Source organism: Panthera onca, chromosome A2 (genome assembly GCF_046562875.1).
Source record: "Panthera onca isolate mPanOnc1 chromosome A2, mPanOnc1 haplotype 2, whole genome shotgun sequence".
Classification (NCBI taxonomy): Eukaryota; Metazoa; Chordata; class Mammalia; order Carnivora; family Felidae; genus Panthera; species Panthera onca.
Genome location: NC_138340.1, coordinates 13,850,194 through 13,868,363, shown reverse-complemented (window position 1 = coordinate 13,868,363; position 18,170 = coordinate 13,850,194). Strand labels below are relative to the sequence as shown.

The window sequence follows — 18,170 nt, the reverse complement described above, 5'->3', positions numbered from 1 at the left end:
GGGTGAGGCCCACTCAGACCACTGAGGGTCACTTTCTTAAAGTCAGGTGGTTGTGGATGCCACCACATCTACAGAATACCCCCATCCAGATTAGCATTCGTGATGTCCCCGGGGGCTGTGGCCTGGCCAGGTGCACACGTGAACTGAACTGAACTGACAATATTGCGAAGACCAGTTAAAGTCAGCAAGACCTCTTGAAAGGCCCCAGACTCCTCGCTCCCCCAGTTCCTCCTCTGGAACTTCTGCATCTCTCTTTGGTCCCGTCAGTCCTGTGGCAGCCTTCCCTTTATTGTCCCTGGGACATTTCCCCAGGGGCAGAGGTCAGTGTTGGGGGGCAGGGCTCCCTCGGCTTGCTGCCAGACCGGCCCCATGGTGCCCTCTGGTGGCCAATAGTCATGCTGTACCCTCTGTAGTCGCGAAGATGAGGAAGCAGATGCGTGGAAAGGGCCACTAAAAGCCATGGCTTATCCTGTGAGCAGCATTTTCTGGTCAGCAGGACACCACACGGCCGCTCACGGAAGCACCGTGAGGTTCTCCTGGGCCATGCTTTGTGTCACCCAAATTTCTGTGCAAAGCCTGAGAGCCACATCCATTCGAGTCAGGGGTCCTGCCACCTTAGAGTCAGAATCATGCTTTGCCCACTTTCCTTCCTTCTGGATTTTCTCATGTGTAACAGAGTTTCTAGAAGGTTCTGAGGGTACAGAGGCCCTGTGCCGCAGCTTTGGGCCAGTCAGGCCACAGTTCTCCACTCTTCCCTTTGTGAGCCTGGGGAGGGCTGTGCCAGGTAGAGAGGAGGGGTGCTGTTCTTTCCCTGCTTGCTGTGAAGGGTCAGGCACTAGGTTTACCCTCCGTGTCTGGACGTCATCCTTCTCTTCCTGGGCAGTGATGGGATGCATCCCCTACTCCCTGCCAGGTGTGAGGGGCCTGGCCTGGTGCTGGACACACAGCAGACGCTTTCCTGGCCAGGCCACATCTGCATAGTCACCATGCTGCCAGAGGAGGCAGGGTGCCTGGGCTTTCCCCTCCCCCCTCTCCTGGTCGCTGAGCCGCTTGTGTATAGCTGAGGCTGGGGATGGGGCCAGTGAGGTAGGCTGGGTAGAGAGAGGAACGGGAGGCCAGAGGGGTGGGGCTGGGCAGGCCCATTCAGTGTTCGTGGTCCACGGGCTGAGTCCACGTTCCAGGCTCTGCATAGCGTGACAAGGACCGTCTTTCCCAGAGGCCCGTGAAGCTGACAGACTGAAGATCTGTAGGCTCTTGGCTCAGGGGCCTTTGCCAGTTCTTTTCACTGTCCCTCAGCCTCCTCGCCCAGGTGATGGGCTCTCCGCCTTGGGGGTTGTGTGTGGGGGGGGGGGTGGTAATAAGGACTTAAGAAAACCAGTGTCCTTGCAGCCCACAGCAAGCTCACTCGGCCCCTAGTGCATGTCCCCCTTGGTGTGCACAGCCAGCATAGGACCTCAGTGTTGAGCGCTGCCTGGGGGCGAGGTGGTGGGAGTCCGATCTGGCCTGGTCGCCTCCCTGCCTATGCTTGTAAGCACCATGGGAGCCAGGCCTGCCCGAGGAGGTTGTGGTGTGTGGCCGGGCCCTGGCATTGGCTAGTTCCTTGGGGTGACTAATGGCATTTGTCTCTCACTTGTAGCGTGTTGGCCTCTAGGGTGTCATGCGCCAGAGCAAAGTGTTCGTCTCTGTTTCATTGCCACGTCCATGTTTGTGTTTGCATTCCCTGCCCTCTCCCAGACACTGAGCTGGGTGACCTGGGCCCCTCTGCTTTCTGGGGCTCACTTTTTTTTTTTTTTCTTTTAAGTTTATTTTATTTATTTTGAGGGAGAGCGGGAGAGAGAGAGAATCCCAAGCAGGCTCCACCAGCACGGAGCCCGATGTAGGGCTTGAACTCACAAACTGTGAGATCATGACCTGAGCCAAAATCAGGAGTCGGACGCTTAACTGACTTAGCCACCCGGGTGCCCCTGGGGTTCACTTCTGAGTTGTGAACGTCTGACAGCTGGTGAAAAGTCAGCCTCCAGAGGGGAAAAGAAACTTCCACCTGGCCAGCCCCACCCCAAAACTCTTCAGTTGATGAAAAAAGAGAAGTAGGGGTGGTATCCAGGGCAGTTTAGCGTTGCGGCATTTGCCTGTGCTGCAGCAGGAGCCTGAACTGCAGTTTCTAGAATGAAGTTTGGCAGGGCTGGTCGAAAGCCTTTGACCCATTTCTGTCTATGTGTCCAGGAGCCAACTCTGAAGGAGCAGTCCGGGATGTGCACATGATTGAGGCACGAGGGTGCTTGTTGCCGTGTTGTCACAGGGACAATTTGAAAACAGTCTAAAAAATTTCTAAAATGGGGTGTTGCAGAGTCAGGAACCATCTGTGTGCCAAGGTTGAACAGAGGGCGGGGGCGTGCACTCCCTCTTCTGAGCATCCTCGGTGAGTGAGGGCATGAGAGCGGTTCTTGGAATGCAGGGAGGTGCTTAGAATGCACCCTGGTGTTGGGGTTGAGGGAGTGCCCCTGGGCCGAAGTGGCCGCTTTGCTCTTGGAAGTCAAGTTCAGCTGGACAACCGTAGTTCTCTTTACCCAGCACATGTTTTATTCTGAGGCTTCTTTAGGAAGCGAAAATAACTAAGAAAGCAAGTGTTGCCTGGAACCTCCTCTGGCCAGAGAGAACCTGGTCAGTTGGAGTTTGGGTTCCTGTGCGTACCTGTTTGTCTTGTTCTTACCGGAACAGAGTATCAAGCGCTTCCCCCGCCAGTTTTTGCCACCAGGACTTGATGTGCCTTTTCACAGCTCCCGCCTGCACCTGCAGATCGGGGGGGGGGGGGGGGGGGGGGCGGGCCCCACTTAGGATGGATTTCAAAAGGAGGAGGAGGTGAGGGGCACCTGAGTGGCTCAGTCAGTTAAGTGTCCGACTCTTGATTTCAGGTCAGGTCATGATCTCGACATTCGTGAGATTGAGCCCTGCCTCGGGGTCCACACTGACGGTGTGGAGCCTGCTTGGGATTCTCTCCCTCTCTCTCTCCCCCTCCCCTGGTTACATGTGCACATTCTCAATCAATCTCTCTCTCTCTCTCTCTCTCTCTCTCTCTCAAAATAAATAAAAAGGAGGAGGTGAAAGGGCTCTGGCAGGGACCTGTGCCCCTCACAGGTCTCAGAGGCACTCTGGGCCGCCCAGGAAGGACAAGCCTGTTTGCTGCTCTGGGTCTGTGTACACAGACACTCGATTAGGTTTAAAGTGACTCCCCCTGCCCCCATCACCTGGAGTCAGGGCTGACCTTAGAAGCACCCAGACCTGCATGCCCAGGCCAGCTGAGGGCCACATGGTGGCCCCCGTGGGGCAGCCGAGACTCGGTCCAGGAGGCACATGCTGCAGCTGAGCAGGGCTGACTGTCGGGCCACATCCTGGTACATGTGCCAAGCTCTTCGCTGGCACAGAGAAAGCCATGCATTCCTGGTCTATTCATGCCCCGATGGGGGATTTCCTTGCTCGGTGCCCACCGACTGGTAACCGATAACCAGCGTCACTGAGGAGCAGCAAAGCAGCCCGTTAACCAAAGGAGTCCTCAGGCCATGGTAGTGCTGGGCGGGGATGGGGCCGAGAGACCTGGCCACACCAGGCTCCCAGCAAACCTCCCCTCTGCCTTCCTCCTTCCCCCGCTCGGGTGTCCCCGCCTTTGTCCTGAAGGATACTGGAGACCTCTGTGTGTGTCTCCCCTGTCCCCAGCAGCATCACGTTCTCCCATGCATCAGTTTCAAGCCCCGGGTTTCCCACCATCCTGTGGCCCCAGTGGCTACACAAACCCACCTCCGGGCTCTGTGCTGGGACCCCCACGTCCAGGACGAATTTTGGAGGTGGGCGCGCACACCCGTGTGGAAAAAGTTTAGATGGCATAAAACGGTCACGGCGAAGAGTCCCCACAGCTCCCACCCAGAGAGAAGCACAATCACTTTGGGACTGAGACCTGACCTCCTGCCCTCCTCTCAGGGGTGACAGCCCAGTGAGGACCATTGCCCTTGAGGCAGCCACTGTCCTCTGAGCAGACTGAGCTGGAAAGTGGCGCCTGGGGAGGCTGTGTCTCCATCAGAGCCAGGATGAGATGAGGAGGAGGTTCAAGGATCGGGTGGAGGAAGAGCCACCCGATGGCAGGGGTGTCAGCTTCCACCGGAAGCTACTGTTGACTTACTGACTTCGGGGTGCATGAGCTTCCGGCTGCATTCTGGGCAACGGCATCAGTGCGTATCTGGCTCTGGGTGCGTCTCCTGCAGTGACCCTCAGCAGCCTGAGCCTCAACATCTGGGCGGCGTGTTCCGGCTGCTTCTGTGATGGAGAACAAACGTCACATCCAAGAAGGGATGGGCCGGCAGCACAAGATGGCCACAAGCGTGAGACAAGGAGATGTCGCATACAGGCAGGACAGGGCTGAACTGCCTTATCTGGGAGCCAGTCTGTGCCACGTTGGCTCTCATTGTGCACGTCTGGGGCAGGGACTGACTGCAGGCTGGGCAGGTCACTCAGTATTTTGGGGCCAACTCTAGGCCAGGTGCACGTGCAGGTTCCCTTATGGGTCCACACACCACCCTGCGGAGCAGTGAAGGGGGGGAGGCCGTGAAGAGGGCAGCGGCCCTCCTTGTGACCTGAGCCACCGTGTCCTCAGTCTCAGGCTGAACTGCCCTTATTTACATATGACAGCTGGGCAAGGCTGGAATTCAGTCGGGGCCGTGTTTGGTCCAATGCTGATGAGGGAGGCATGGTGGTCTCACATCAGTGGAGAAGAAATAGGGCCTGGGCATACTGAGGTGGTTTAGCAGCCCAAGGATAAGGCCTGAATGGGGCCTTCTTCTGCCCCCCCTTGTTTGTGTGCCTAGCTGTGTTGAGCTCCTGCACTCAAAACCCAGGGATTACTTTATGAGGAGTCCCCACTGGTAACAGAGGGTTCTGGAGGCCCATCTTGTGCCCCAAATATGGGCCAGCAACCGGAGCATGGATCTTCCCACCAGCTTCCTCCACAGCCCCCAGGACTTCAACCCAGTGAGGGTTGGCCTGGAATGCAGCCCCGGCCTGTGGGCGCAATGCTATCCCACCTGCACCGAGCCCTGCACCTTGGCCGGGACCTTTGCTGTCTGTCTATCTGCCGGTCAGGCTGTCCCACCCTTCTGCAGAGGCACTGTCCAAAGTCAGGGTTCTGTTAACCAAGACATTCATCCTTTGTCACACGTAACCGTGTCACGGTTTGTTGGGGGAGGGTGCGGCCGATCTGTGAGCCCCTCGGGGCCTGCACCCGCCTTGGTCTTGGCTGCAGGACAGTGAATGGACATCCAGGTGGAGTGTGTATCCCACAGGGGAGCAAGGGTTGGAGCATATCGGCTGCTCAGTGTGCACTGATAGCTACTGCTGCCCGTCTTGTCTCACGTCACCTTCACACATGTCCCAGGCCAGATCTGCCCCATTTGCTGGGTGGGAAATTGGCTCATGGCCCAGATCAGGGTGGGCTCCCTGGCTCCGGGCGTGTGCTAAGTGCTCTGTGCTCCTCAGACCAACGTGCCATGCTTAGAAAGCACTGGCACTTCCTCCTTGTGTCAAGCTGTGGGGGACGGTCTGGGGTCCAATGGATGGCCCATCCCACGGTCCCCTCCGTGATGTGGACCTCCCAGTGATGTTTCTCCCTCTCCATGCAGCACATCTCCATCCCCCAGCCTGACTGCCCCACGGAGGCGCGGACCTTCTCCTTCTACCTCTCCAACATTGGCCGTGACAGCCCCCAGGGCAGCTTTGACTGCATCCAGCAATATGTATCCAGGTAAGGCCTCATCTGGGTGCAGTGCCCCCTTCTTCTTCTTCTCTTTTTTTGAGGGGGGGGGTATTTATTTAAGTCATCTCTATACCCAGTGTTGGACTTGAACTCACGACCTCAAGATCAAGACCCGCATGCTCTACTGACTGAGCCAGCCAGGCCATTCCAGATCCCCCTTCTCATACCCGAGCCTTGCTGCTGCATTCAGTGTGTCCAGGGCACAGGTGCAGGCCTGCTACCTCTGCCCAGGGGCCTGGGTTCCCTTGTTTTTTCCAGGTTAAGATACGCTGTGTGGAAACGATGCTGCTCAAGTTAGCGCTGGGCCCATTTCCAGCTGGGGGGTAACGGGGGAGCACGGGCTCCCAGACCGTGTCTCCCTGTCATCCCAGGAGGAGTTCACCTTAGCTTCTGGCCCCTTGTTTTGCAGCCACGGGGATGTTCACTTGGACTGCCTGGGCAGCATCCAGGACAAAATCACGGTGTGTGCCACCGATGACTCCTACCAGAAAGCACGACAGAGCATGGCGCAAGCTGAGGAGGAGACACGGAGCCGTGGTGCCATCGTCATCAAGGCTGGAGGCCGCTACCTGGGTGAGGATGAGGCCTGCGACTCCGCCTGTTGGGGGGGGCTCATGCCTGCTGGGCAGCTGTGGTGGGGAGCAGGAGGGACTGAAGGCTTGTCCTGGCCGGGAGTGGGAATGATGGGTTGACAGAGGTCCAGCCCCAAGCAAGGGGAGCCATCTCTCATTGTCAGGTCAGAAAAGGTCCTGTTGTACTGGCCGAGTCTGTTGGGGGCTGTGGCATCTGCTGATTCCCCAGTTTGAATATGAGCCCCAAGAACTCCAGGAATTCCGAATCCACGAGCCCTTCTCTCAGGTTCTGACCTCGGGAATCCCTACCCATCAGGGAGATAGACATGCTCCTCGATGGCAGGGCTGGGGTCTGTCCTCCTTCAGCTGCCACCCCTGCCTTCACCCGCCTGGCTGGCTCTTCCCCAAGCCTGACACAGCCAGCGGCAAGGTGCCGATTGTGAGATGTGCGCTATGGCAAATAGTCTGCTGCTGGGTTGGGGCCAGCAAGGGCCTGTCAGGTCACAACTGGGAAGGAAATGTGTTGATTTCCTGCTGGACGAGAAGGCTCTGGCAGCTCATCATCTGCTTGGAAACGGTTTTGGTGAAGTTGAGACACCAGCAGCATGAAAAGTGTTTACTTTTAGGAAGCTCCATTCTTGCTTTAGTCTTCCCAGCACCTAGACCCAGACAAGTTCAAGAGTCATCAGGATTCAAGGCCAAGAGGAAGGGCGTTAGGCCCGAGAAAGGCACAAAATGGCTTACAGCAAACAGGACCTTAATGGCTTTTGGGGTTTTTTGTTTTCTGAGAAAAGGTGGGAGGATTTCAAAGGCCCCCAAAGGAGTATGTGATTTCACTGGCGTGGCAGTGGAGTTGGCTCTGACCGAAACCCTAGGCAGGAGGAGTCCATGCTACCAGTGAACGCTGCATCCTGGTGGATGTGGCCGTGCATGCTGAGGGAGCCCATGCCCTGGGCTGTGAGCTGCTGCTGGGGACAAAGCCGCCCGAGAGCAGCAGCCAGAATCCAGAAATACTTCCCCTGCCTGCTCTCGCCTCAGCGTGCAAATGTGGACATTCATATACATCTTAGTAAGTTTCTGGGTCCTTCAGCCAAAAACCTGGTCAAAAGTGTGGCTTGTCGTACCACTTTGGGGACGGCGAGAGTTCTTGGTTTCGGTTCTGGTGGCAGCACTTGTCTCCTGGCCTCTGAAAGCGTAGTCATGTATGTCCCACTGCGTCAGGCCTCTCCTCTACCCTGCTCAGCCCATCAGCTGGGTCCTCTGGGAACAAAGTCTGGCCCTAAGGATTTTGACAGCACTCCTTCCCGTATTAATTTGACAAATGAGATTTAAGGGATGAGAGCAAAACAAAAAGTTCTTGTGGAGAGCTTTCTGGCCCAAGGACGTGAGGCACGCGCTGACCTCACTTGGCCGTGCACGTTCCCTCAGTGGCCGTGCTGCCGTCCAGGGTGGAGTTAACAAATTCTGAGCAGAGGCCCCTCCCTCAAGAGCAGTTCTGGAGTCTGTTCGCACTAGGGGCGTGGGGGATCGGGCCGCTGCCCCCCTCCCCCGGGACTCTGGGTCTGTCCAAGAAGCACTTGACGGGGCTGCAGCCTGGGGAGCTGCTCCTACCCTGGGGTCTCCAGAGAAGCTGCCCAAGCGGCCCCATGCCTTTATCCACTCCTCCTTTATTATAAAAGAGAATGGCGGGTCCTGTGGCTGGAGAGTGCTGTGATGTGCGGGCTCTGGGGGCGCCTGCCTCTGGCCGTTCAGGAACCCCACCCTTTTCATCAGCCGCCCTCTCCGTATAGCGGTCGGGCTGCCCTTGATGAAATCCATTAAAGCTCTGAACATACCTCTGTTTCCTGCAGCTCCCGCTTCTGACACTTGGGGCCCTGCAAGGGCCTGGTAGCTGTGTGTGGTCAGTAGGTGGTGTACTCAGCTCTCCAGGTCCCCACGGAGCAGGCCAGGCTGGATGGGGCTCCAGCTGCCTTCCCCTTGGGCTGTCGGCCGTCAGCAGGCGTCCACGCACTCGCTCAGAGTTCGGCATCAGCCCCAGGCAGAGGGACACAGAGGCCGTACCCCCTCACCCCCTTAAATCCCTAATGCCTTGGCTCTCGTTGCAGGCAAGAAGGTTCAGTTTCGGAAACCAGCCCCGGGGGCCACGGACGCCGTGCCCTCCCGGAAGCGGGCGACGCCAATCAACCTGGCGAGCGCCATCAAGAAGAGCAGTGTCGGTGGCATTAGTGGGGGCAGTGGGGTGTCTCAGAGGCCCTTCCGTGACCGAGTGCTGCACCTCCTGGCGCTGAGGCCCTATCGGAAGGCCGAGCTGTTGCTACGGCTGCAGAAGGACGGCCTGGCCCAGGCGGACAAGGATGCGCTGGACGGCCTCCTCCAGCAGGTTCGTGCTTGCCCGGGGCCAGGTGGAGGGTTCAGTCAACCTTGAGTGGCCTCGACAGAGGGTCTGGACACAGGGGTGCTGGGAAGAGCCCTTCCTGGGATCTCTTCCAAGATTCGCAGCCTGCCTCAGAGCCTCGGCCTCCCGGGTTAGGACCGGCTTGAGGGTGTCACGGACACGTTGCTGGCCATGGTGCTTCTTGTCCAGTGGCTCCGAGGTTGGCTCGGAGGGAGGTCAGCATGCTCCTCCTTCGCTGTCTGCTACCACACAGGCAGCGGGCACAGCACAGAGGATCCAACAAAGACTTCAGCCGCCTGAGGCTTTTAGAATTTAAAGAAGCCTGGGTGACCGCATATGTGAGTTAACGAGAGCACAGGCTCCACGGTCAGTGGGCGTCCCTACCACACACCAGCCGTGGCTCTGGGCAAGGGGCTTCACGTGGAGACCCTCAGGCTTCCGTGTGTGGCTGCAGCTTGCCCGCAGCGCCTCTTGAGGGGTTGAACGTGATGTCAGCAGGTGAAGCCTGCTGTTAGGGCACGGCTCAGGCTTTGGAGCAGGAGGGGGCGGGGCCTGTCTCCCAAAGCCCCCAGAGGGAGTCTGAGGACCCCTGGGAAGGTAAACGGCTCGCTCTGGCTTCGCCACATCAGCCAGACCACGCAGATGCCTCCTTGCTGTGAAGTGGGGATGGGCCACCGTGGAGCCCTGCTGTGAGGTCCACGTGGCTGGCATGACAGTCGCATCCTGCGGAGGAGGCATGGCCGAGCGTCCAGGGATTCTGTCCGCCAGCTCACCTGCATCCCACCTCAGACGCTCCTGGCAGCAGTGCGGGACTCACATGCTGTGACAGTTGGTAGCTGTGTCTGAGGATGAGCCACGGGGTTCGCGGCCCCTCACGTCACCGGGACCCTGGCCTCAGGGGCTCTACTTGGCAGGAAACCCTGTGTGGATGTGGCCTCTTGAGACACTGTCCCCCACTCAGAGGCTGTGCAGGCGAGGACCAAGCTTTAAGGTTTCTCCCTCTGAGCTCACGAGTTGGCTCCTGGCCTATTAGAAGGTAGATATGTAGCTTGATGGCTCAGAAGTTTTCTTTGGCAGAGGGGCTTGCCAAAGCATCCAGAAAGCTCCAGAACAGGAATGATGTTCTTAGGGGGCTTGTTTCCTTGGGAAGTCGCAGGTGTCAGCCTTATCCTTGGGAACTCAAGGGAAGCACAGTGGAGGCCCTTCCCCTGGGCTGGAGCTCAGAATGAGGCAGGGCTGGCAGATTGCCAGGTCTTCAGATGTGAGCCAGGACTGAAGACGCAGGTGGGACCTGTGCCCACCCTGGACATGCCTGTAGTCCACACCGCTGTCCAGTCAGGCCGCCATTGGCCCCTACTATGGTGTTCTTGGGAACGCCCATGCTCCCATCTTCCTCTCTTGCCCTGTTTGTGCCCAGAGTAAAGAAGAAGCACTTGAACCCCTCAAACCAGAACGTGAAACTTAACTGACCGTGCACACAGTTACATCTGAGGTGTACCCTCTGAGCAGTCCTCCGATGCAGCAAGAATGCCAGCGGGCTCAGTTTTCCAAAGAGATGGGGATCTGTCGGTGCTGATGTCGTTGTGCCAGGGGTTCCTGCTGCTTTTCTAACCTCTGAGATGCTCTCATTGCTCCCAGGACCAGAGAGGTACCCTGCTGGGCTCTGGCTTCCTAGGTTGATTTGGAGTCAGCAGCCTCCCGTGGTGTCGGTGGCAGAGGGTGCTCCCCATGTCTACTGTGATTTCTTCTAAATGGCCCCATCTGCCTTGTGCTTCTGTATTGACTACCCAGCTTGTTCTCCCTGGTGGTCGTGGGCAGTAGCAGGACCCCGTCAGCTTGAGGAAGGGGAAGGTCTCTGGGAACACTGTGGGCCGGGCCTTGCCCCGGCTGGTCATTTCCAGCCGCCCCCAAGTGATCAGGGATTCCGATGAGCAACACACACGAAAGCACACTCCTCAGAGGCACCTTCCCTCTTCCTTCTGTGAAAACATCCAAAGCAAAGATTTAAAGCATCTGTCTCTGGTGCTGGCGGGGCCTCAGAGAAACCCACAGGCTCGTCCTCCATGGGTGGGAGTGTTGACGGGTGGGTGGCTCTTCTGGAGAGCATTTTAGCAAAACGCATCAAGAGCCATAAAAATGTTCAGAGCCTTTGACCCATTAATCCCACTTCTGGGAAGCTGGCCGAAGGAAAACGTCGCCAGCATGGAAAAACCTGCACACAGCGGTGTCTGTTTATATGCTACAGAGAAACTGGGAATGGCGTCAGCATCCAACAAAGGAGAAACCTTTGAGTAAATCACAGTGCAGATGTTTGGTGGAATATTACTCAACCATTAAAAAATGTTCCCTGTGGAAACCGCTGTGACACAGAGTCCTCTCAGAAGCCCGTGAGAGTGAAAAACAGCCGCCGTGCCAGCTCCCTGCGGCCGTGCGCCAGAGGCCAGCGAGATAGTCCCGGAAGTACCTGCTTTGGGGTGGGGCCCGGACTTCTATAAGCATCCTCAGGGTCAACGTTTTGAGTCTGCCTTCACAGTCTTGGAGACCAGCTCAGCCTTTGGTACCCCGCCCGGGCAGGGCTGGCTGGTTGCGGGGAAGGTGGACTTAGCCTGGCCCCTGGAGGCCCCGGCTGCCCCAGCCTCCGCCACGTGTGTCCCGGGAGTGTGTATTCGAGAGCGGGCGTCGGTCTGTTCAGACTGCTGTTGAGAGAATAACATAAACTGGTGGCGTATAAACAACAGACGTTTACTTCCCACAGTTCTGGAGGCTGGGAGGTCTAAGATCGAGGCGCCAGCAGATTGGGGGTTTGGTGGGGCCCCCTTCCCAGTTCACAGAGTGGGTCTTCTCCCTGTGTCATCACGTGGCAGGAGTGGCGAGGGCCCCCTGGAGTCTCTTACAGGGGGCACTGCTCCAAACCCTCATGACCTCATCACCTCCCAAAGGCCCCACCTCCTAACACCATCATTTTGGGTGTTAAGATTTAACCTGAATTTGGTGAAGATGAAACGTTCAGTCGGGAGGCTGGTGATGGGGTCCTGTGAGTATAGATGGCAGCACCGCCCCTTTAGGAGCCAACGTGTCTTCCGGCAGCTGTAAGACACCTGTGTCAGGACCTGGTGTTCTGACCCCTTTGCATCCCAGGGCTTGCTGCCCCGGTAGGCAGGGGATTTGGCGGGGGTGGGGGTGGGGGTTCTGTCCTCTTTCCCCTCCTGTGTGTCTGCCCCCCACCTTCCATCAAATGCTCTCAGTAGCTCCTGCTTCCCCCTGGGCTTCCCGCAAGGTGATTCTGGTTCTTCCTACAGGTGGCCAACGTGAATGCCAAGGATGGCACATGCACGCTGAAGGACTGTGTGTATAAGGATGTGCAGAAGGACTGGCCCGGCTACTCGGAAGGGGACCAGCAGCTGCTGAAGCGGATGCTGGTCCGGTAATGCCGCCTCCCATCTCTGGGCCTGTCCCCACCCCTTGGTTCTGGGGCAGATCTCGTCCTGAGGATGCTGGGGTGGCCTTGTGTGGTTCTGAAGGCCACAGGGCCCTTGAGCAGGATGGAAGGATCCATGGAGACTCTCTGGCAGTCTTTCCCCGCTGCCTGGGATGCCACAGTGCCTGGGCAGCCCACCGTGGCCCCTTGTCGGGGGAAAGGCCAGCCCCTGCTGGGTGGAGTGGAGGGCACAAGTCACTGTCCTGAACACCAGAATGCCCAGACAGAAGGATTCAGTCCACGCAGCTTGTCCCAGTGCCTCCTTTCCTTTCCCATCAGGCTCCCTTCCCAAACCTGCACACCCCCACAGGCTTCTGCTGTAGGCCACTTCCTTCTTAAGAAGAACCTCTCGAGATCTTGAAGCAGAGAGAAACAAAGCAAAACAAAACTCCCCACAGACATGATTAAGTAGCATTAATTAAACACATTCCCTCTCAGATTAATTGGGACCTGAGGTCAGGAGTGGCCTTGGTGGCCCAGGGGAGGAGTGGTTAAGTAGGCCCCTGCCTGGCTCAGGCAAGCAATTAATGATTTCCTTCTCAGTTGATGCCTGACTTGGGAGCCGGGCTGTGAAGCGGCGTTCAGAGCAGGCTGATACACTAATTAGTCCTTAAGTGATTTCTCAGGGACTTGGAGTTATTTATGAGGGGTGTGTGTGTGTGTGTGTGTGTTTTGAAGTTCAGTTGTTTAAAGCACTAATTGCGTGTAGAAAGCAGAGCCGATTTGGGGCCGCTCTAGGTGAACCCGGAGTTTCTCGTCAGCCCTGCAGGGCACTCCTCCCCAAGCCAGTACCTGTTTCTAGGCCAGCCTAGGGTCACGACTCCGGCTGTCCAGAGGTCTTGGGGAGACTGAGAGGAGAGGTTTTCAGCAGAAGACTCCCCCCCCCCCGCCCCCATCCCCTCTCTGAGGTCTGCTGTTGCCTCAGCTAAATATGTCTTGAGTTGACCACTGTTGACATGGTCAAGTTTACCTACCCAAGTGCTTGGAGGTGGCAAGGGGCACACGAGGGACACTCACTGCAAGACTGTTCCTGTCCTCCCGTCCTTCAGAGCCTCTCACTAACTGGCTGCCGTTCTCAGACCCTGAGGGCATTGGCCACACTGAGCTCCCCAGAAGGGGAATGGCCAGGAGTGTGTGTGTGTGTGTGTGTGTGTGTGTGTGTGTGTGTGTGTGTCTGTGTGTCTGTGTGTCCTGTGTGTGCGTGCGTGCGTGTGTGTGCGTGTGTGTGTGTGTGTAGGTGGGGTCAGTAGGAATCTCAGCTCTGGAGCTTTGTGCAGTTCTGGGCTCGTATTCCTCCCTGCTCTGCTGAATGAGCTGCCAGGACTCCTGTAAACCCAAGGCACTTGGCTTTCGCCCGGGCCAGCATGGTGCTCTTCTCTCTGCATGGGCCAGCTTAGGGATCAGCCTCGCCAGGAAACACTCGACTTACCAGCAGCACCTACCGTCCTTGGAAGCTTGAACTGGTTGGTGTGCAGAAGTCAGGGTCAGCATCTTCGATGCCCGTGACCACGCTGAAGGTGACCCTAGCCACCTGTCTGCTCAGTTCTTTTTTAGGTTGTTCACGCCCCGAAGAAAACCCCATGCATAGCAGTTCTTGAAGCCATGGCCCCATGGCAGGAAGGAAAACTGGGCCTTGGGGTATTTCTGCTGGTGGGGAGTAGGGACGAGTGTCACCCCAGAAGCTGGGCCATCTCCTTTTCCTACAGCTTGTTCAAAATCCATACCTGAGTTAAGCACGCTTCTGCTTGCAGAGTCTACCTGGGCCCCTGAGGCTTTGCTCTACACGGACACCCACTTCCTGCATCCTTTCGATTCTTTCTCTGTGCTTCTATTCCCCATGTGTGTAGCTGCTGGGGCCCGTCCTGCCCCAGGTGTTCCCAGTGCAGGATGAGACTTTGGCAACGTTGCCTGGCCTTACACTCACTCCCCTCAACCCTGCCACCACCTGCAATTGTCCTGGCCTCGCTTCCCCGAGGGCAGGCATCTGGACCACACGCCAAACCACAGTCACCATCCCATCACATACGCTCTTTGTGGACTTGGTAACCTGCTTGGCTGCCCTGTCACTTACTCTGCTCATTCGCATTGCCCTTCACAACCCAAGTTTCCCCTGGTTGTCCCATGGCCTTTTGTCACTTTCAGCGGATCAGAGGTCCTGCCGGTTCCCCCAGGAGACCGCTCCACTCCTGGTCCCCTCTCACTCTCCTCTCCCTCTCCTCACTCCTCTCCCTCTCCCTCTCCCTGTGCAAGCTCTCCCATTCCTGGGTCTGCGATTCTGCTCTGGTGCTGAAGGGATACAGCTCCTGAGGAAAGGGCTTTGATTGGCCCCTCTGCCGTAGCTCAGTCAGATTGGATTGGCAGTTGCCCAAGTCTGGGCCTTCAGATCCCGAGGACTTTTGCCTCCATGTTGAAGGCCTGGCCCACAAGGGTTGGAGGTTCCCCACCCAGCCATTTACACGTCTGCGTGATCACGGCGTGGCCTGGCAGGTGCTCTGGGGCGAGTGTCTCTGCTCTCACAGCCTGAAAACTCCCTTCATCCTCTTCCCACCCTGTGTGTGCTCCTGGAAAGGCTTCCTATGCCCCTCCGGCAACCTCCCTTTATGTGAGGCAGGGGGCAGAGAGGGGGAGGGGGTGGGGGTGTCAGAGGTACGGGGGGAGGGTTGTGCTCCATAAACTGTCCACTTTCGCATCTTCCCCATTGCACGTCGCTCTCTCTTTTCAGCTCCTCCCATCCCTCCCTTTTGCCAATCGTTTCTAGTTCCCACTGGTCTTTGGTCTGGTTTTTTGTAGCATCACATTCTCATTCCGTGGGAGTGATGTTTTTATTTAAAAATTTTTCATTGTTGAAATATGGTTGACATACGGTGTTACATTAGATTGGAGTCTGCAGCATAATGATATGACAGTTCTGTACATTTTTCAGTGCTCCCCAGTAAGTGCAGTGTGGTCACCGTCTGCAACCCTGTGAGACTGTTACAGTGTTACTGACTGTGTTCCCCATGCCGTACTTTTTTGCCTGTTCCGGTGACTTAATTATTTTATAACTGGAAGTTTGTATCTCTTAATTCCCTTCACCTCTTTCTCCCCCCCCTCCAAGCCCCTCCCCTCTGGCAGCCACCGGTTTGTTCTCTGCATTTATGAGTCTGTTTCTCTTTTTATTTGTGTGTTCATTTATTTATTTATTTATTTATTTATTTATTTATTTATTTATTTCTTTAATCTTATGTTTTAGATTCCACATATAAGTGAAATAATATGCTGTTTGTCTAACTTATTTCACTTAGCATAATACCTTCTCGGTCCATCCACATTGTTGCAGACAGTGAGGTCCCATCCTTTTTTATGGCTGAGTAACATTCCGTTGTTTTTATCTTCCACATCTTTTTAATCTGTTCATCTATTCGCGGCCACTTAGGTTGCTTTCATATCTTGGCTATTGTAAATAATGCTTCGGTCAACTTAGGGGAGCTTGTGTATTTTTGATTCGTTTGTTTGTTTCCTTTGTATAAGTACCCAGCAGTGCTATTGCTAATTGCCTGGTAGTTTTATTTTTAAATTTGGGGGGGGGGGGGACCTCCATACTGTTTTCCACGGTGGCTATACCAGTTGGCATTACTCCCAACAGTGCAGGAGGGTTCCCTTTTCTCCCCATCCCCACCAGCACTCTTTTCTTGTCTTTTTGATACTAGCCGTTCCGACAGGTGTGAAGTGATATCTCATGGTTTTGATTTGCATTTCCCTGATGACTAGTGATGTTGAATATCTTTTCCTGTAGCTGTTGGCCATCTGTAGGTCTGTGGGAAAATATCTGTTCAGATTTTCTGCCCTTTTTAAAGTCAGATTATTTGTGGGGTGGTTTTTTGGTTTTTTTGTTTTGTTTTTTTTTTTTTTTGGTGTTGAGTTGTGTGAGTTCTTTATATGTTTTGGGTATTAATCCCCTAGCAGATATATAATTTGCAAATATCTTTTCCTGTTCGGTAGGTTGTCGTTTTGTTTTGTCGATGTTGCTTTGCCGTGCAAAAGCTTTTTATTTTGATGAAGTCCCAGTTGTTTGTGCTTTTCTTCCCCCTGCCTGAGGAGATGCATCCAACAGATATGTTGCTAAACTCAATGTACAAGAGATTACTGTCTGTGTTTTCTTTTTAGGAGTTTTATGGTTTCAGGTCTCACATTTAGGTCTTTAATCCATTTTGAGTTTATTTTTGTGTATGATGTAAGCAGGTGATCCGGTTTCATCCTTTGGCATATAGGTGTCCAGTTTTCCCAATAGCATTTATTGAAGAGGCTGTCTTTTCCCTGTTGGATATTCTTGCCTCCTTTGTCATGGATTAATTGACCATATAAGCGTGAGTTTACTTACGGGCTCTCTATTCTGTTCCATTGATCTATGTGTCAATTTTTTTTGTGCTAGTATTATGCTATTTTGATTATTATAGCTTTATATTGTGTCTTTTTTTAAATTTTTTAAATGTTTATTTATTTTTGAGAGACATACAGGGTGTGAGTGGGGGAGAGGCAGAGAGAGAGACACAGAATCTGAAGCAGGCTCCAGGCTCCGAGCTGTCAGCACAGAGCCCGACGCAGGGCTCAAACCCGCGAGCTGTGGGATCATGACCTGAGCCGAAGTCGGACGTTCAACCGACTGAGCCACCCAGGCACCCCTATACTGTATCTTGAAACACGGGATTGATACCTCCAGCTTTGTTCTTTCTCACAATTCAGTGGCATTAATTATATCCACAACATTGTACAACTACTACCTCTAGCTGGTTCCAGAACATGTCCCCAGAAATGGAACCCCACATTAGCAGATACTCCCATCGCCCTCCCCCAGCCCCTGGTAACCACTGATCTGCTTTCTGTGTCTTTGGATTTGCCTGTTCTGTCTGGACGTTTCATATAAACGGGATCATACACCACGTGGCCTTTTCTGACTGGCTGCTTTTACTCTGTAACGTTTTTTAAGGTTCCTATAGATTGTAACACGTGGCAGAGCCTTGTTCCTTGTTGTGGCTCAGTAATATTCTCTCGTGTGTGGTTATACACCACAGCTGTCTATTCATTCATCTGCTGCTGGACCCTCGGGTCATCTCTTTCTCTTGGTGATCGTGGGTGGCGCTCCTGTGAACATTTGTGTCAGGGGATGTGTATGGACAAAGAGTCTCAGTCCTCTCAGGTGAGGAAGGAGGAGTGGAGTTGAGGTTTTCGAAAAACTGCCAGACTTTTCTCCACCACAGCCGCACTGTTTTACGTTCCCACCAACAATGCACAGAAGGCTTCCAGTTTCTTCACATCCTCACCAGTACTTGCTTTTTTTCCCCCATTTTCTGTTTTTTTGTTCTGTTTGGTTTTTTGTTTTTAATTCTAGCCCTCTTATGGATGTGAGGTAATATCTCCTTGTGGTTTTGATTTGCATTTTCGTGACGACTAATGGTGTTGAGCACTTTTTCATGTGCTTCTTGGCCATTTGTGTATCTTCTTTGGAGAAATGTCTGTTCTCGTTTGGAGAATGACCAATGTCTATTCTCGTTTGGAGAAATGTCTATTTGGAGTCCTTTGTCTTTCTGAGGATACTAAGGCTGGTGTTTCTGTTGTGGATTTAAAATTTTCATCTGCTTATAGGGTCTCTCTTCCCTTTCAAATGCATTTTCTTGTCTCTCTCACATTTGTTACCTGGAGGCCCGGGTGCAGGCCTTCAAGACTTTCCTCTGAGCGGCTTCACCTCCTCAGGAGGGCTGCTGAGGTTTCTCTGAAGCCCCACGGGCCCCTCTCTTTCCTCCTCTCCCGAGGCCACACGTCTGTCCATCTTGTTGTCCAGGTGTGGCTTGAGCAGCCTCCTGACCTCCCAGAGAAGGCCTGGGCTCCTTCACTCCTCAGCATACTGTGGGGTCTTTCCCCGCAGTGGACCAGGATCCAGAGCAGAGAGCG

At 54.9% G+C, this 18,170-nt stretch overlaps 1 protein-coding gene across 3 annotated transcripts in view; it reads left to right on the top strand.

Annotated features, from left to right (window-relative positions):
• ELL (elongation factor for RNA polymerase II) overlaps positions 1–18,170 on the top strand; it is a 78,472-nt gene that overhangs the window by 48,849 nt on the left and 11,453 nt on the right. For all 3 annotated transcript variants that reach the window (XR_014136569.1, XM_081792261.1, XM_081792263.1), the window contains exons 3-6: positions 5,664–5,785; positions 6,207–6,370; positions 8,475–8,749; positions 12,064–12,188. Coding sequence is in view for 2 of the 3 variants with exons in the window: in XM_081792261.1 (XP_081648387.1) it covers positions 5,664–5,785; positions 6,207–6,370; positions 8,475–8,749; positions 12,064–12,188 (686 nt within the window). In the remaining variant the exon portion in view is untranslated. The remainder of the gene's footprint in view (positions 1–5,663; positions 5,786–6,206; positions 6,371–8,474; positions 8,750–12,063; positions 12,189–18,170) is intronic.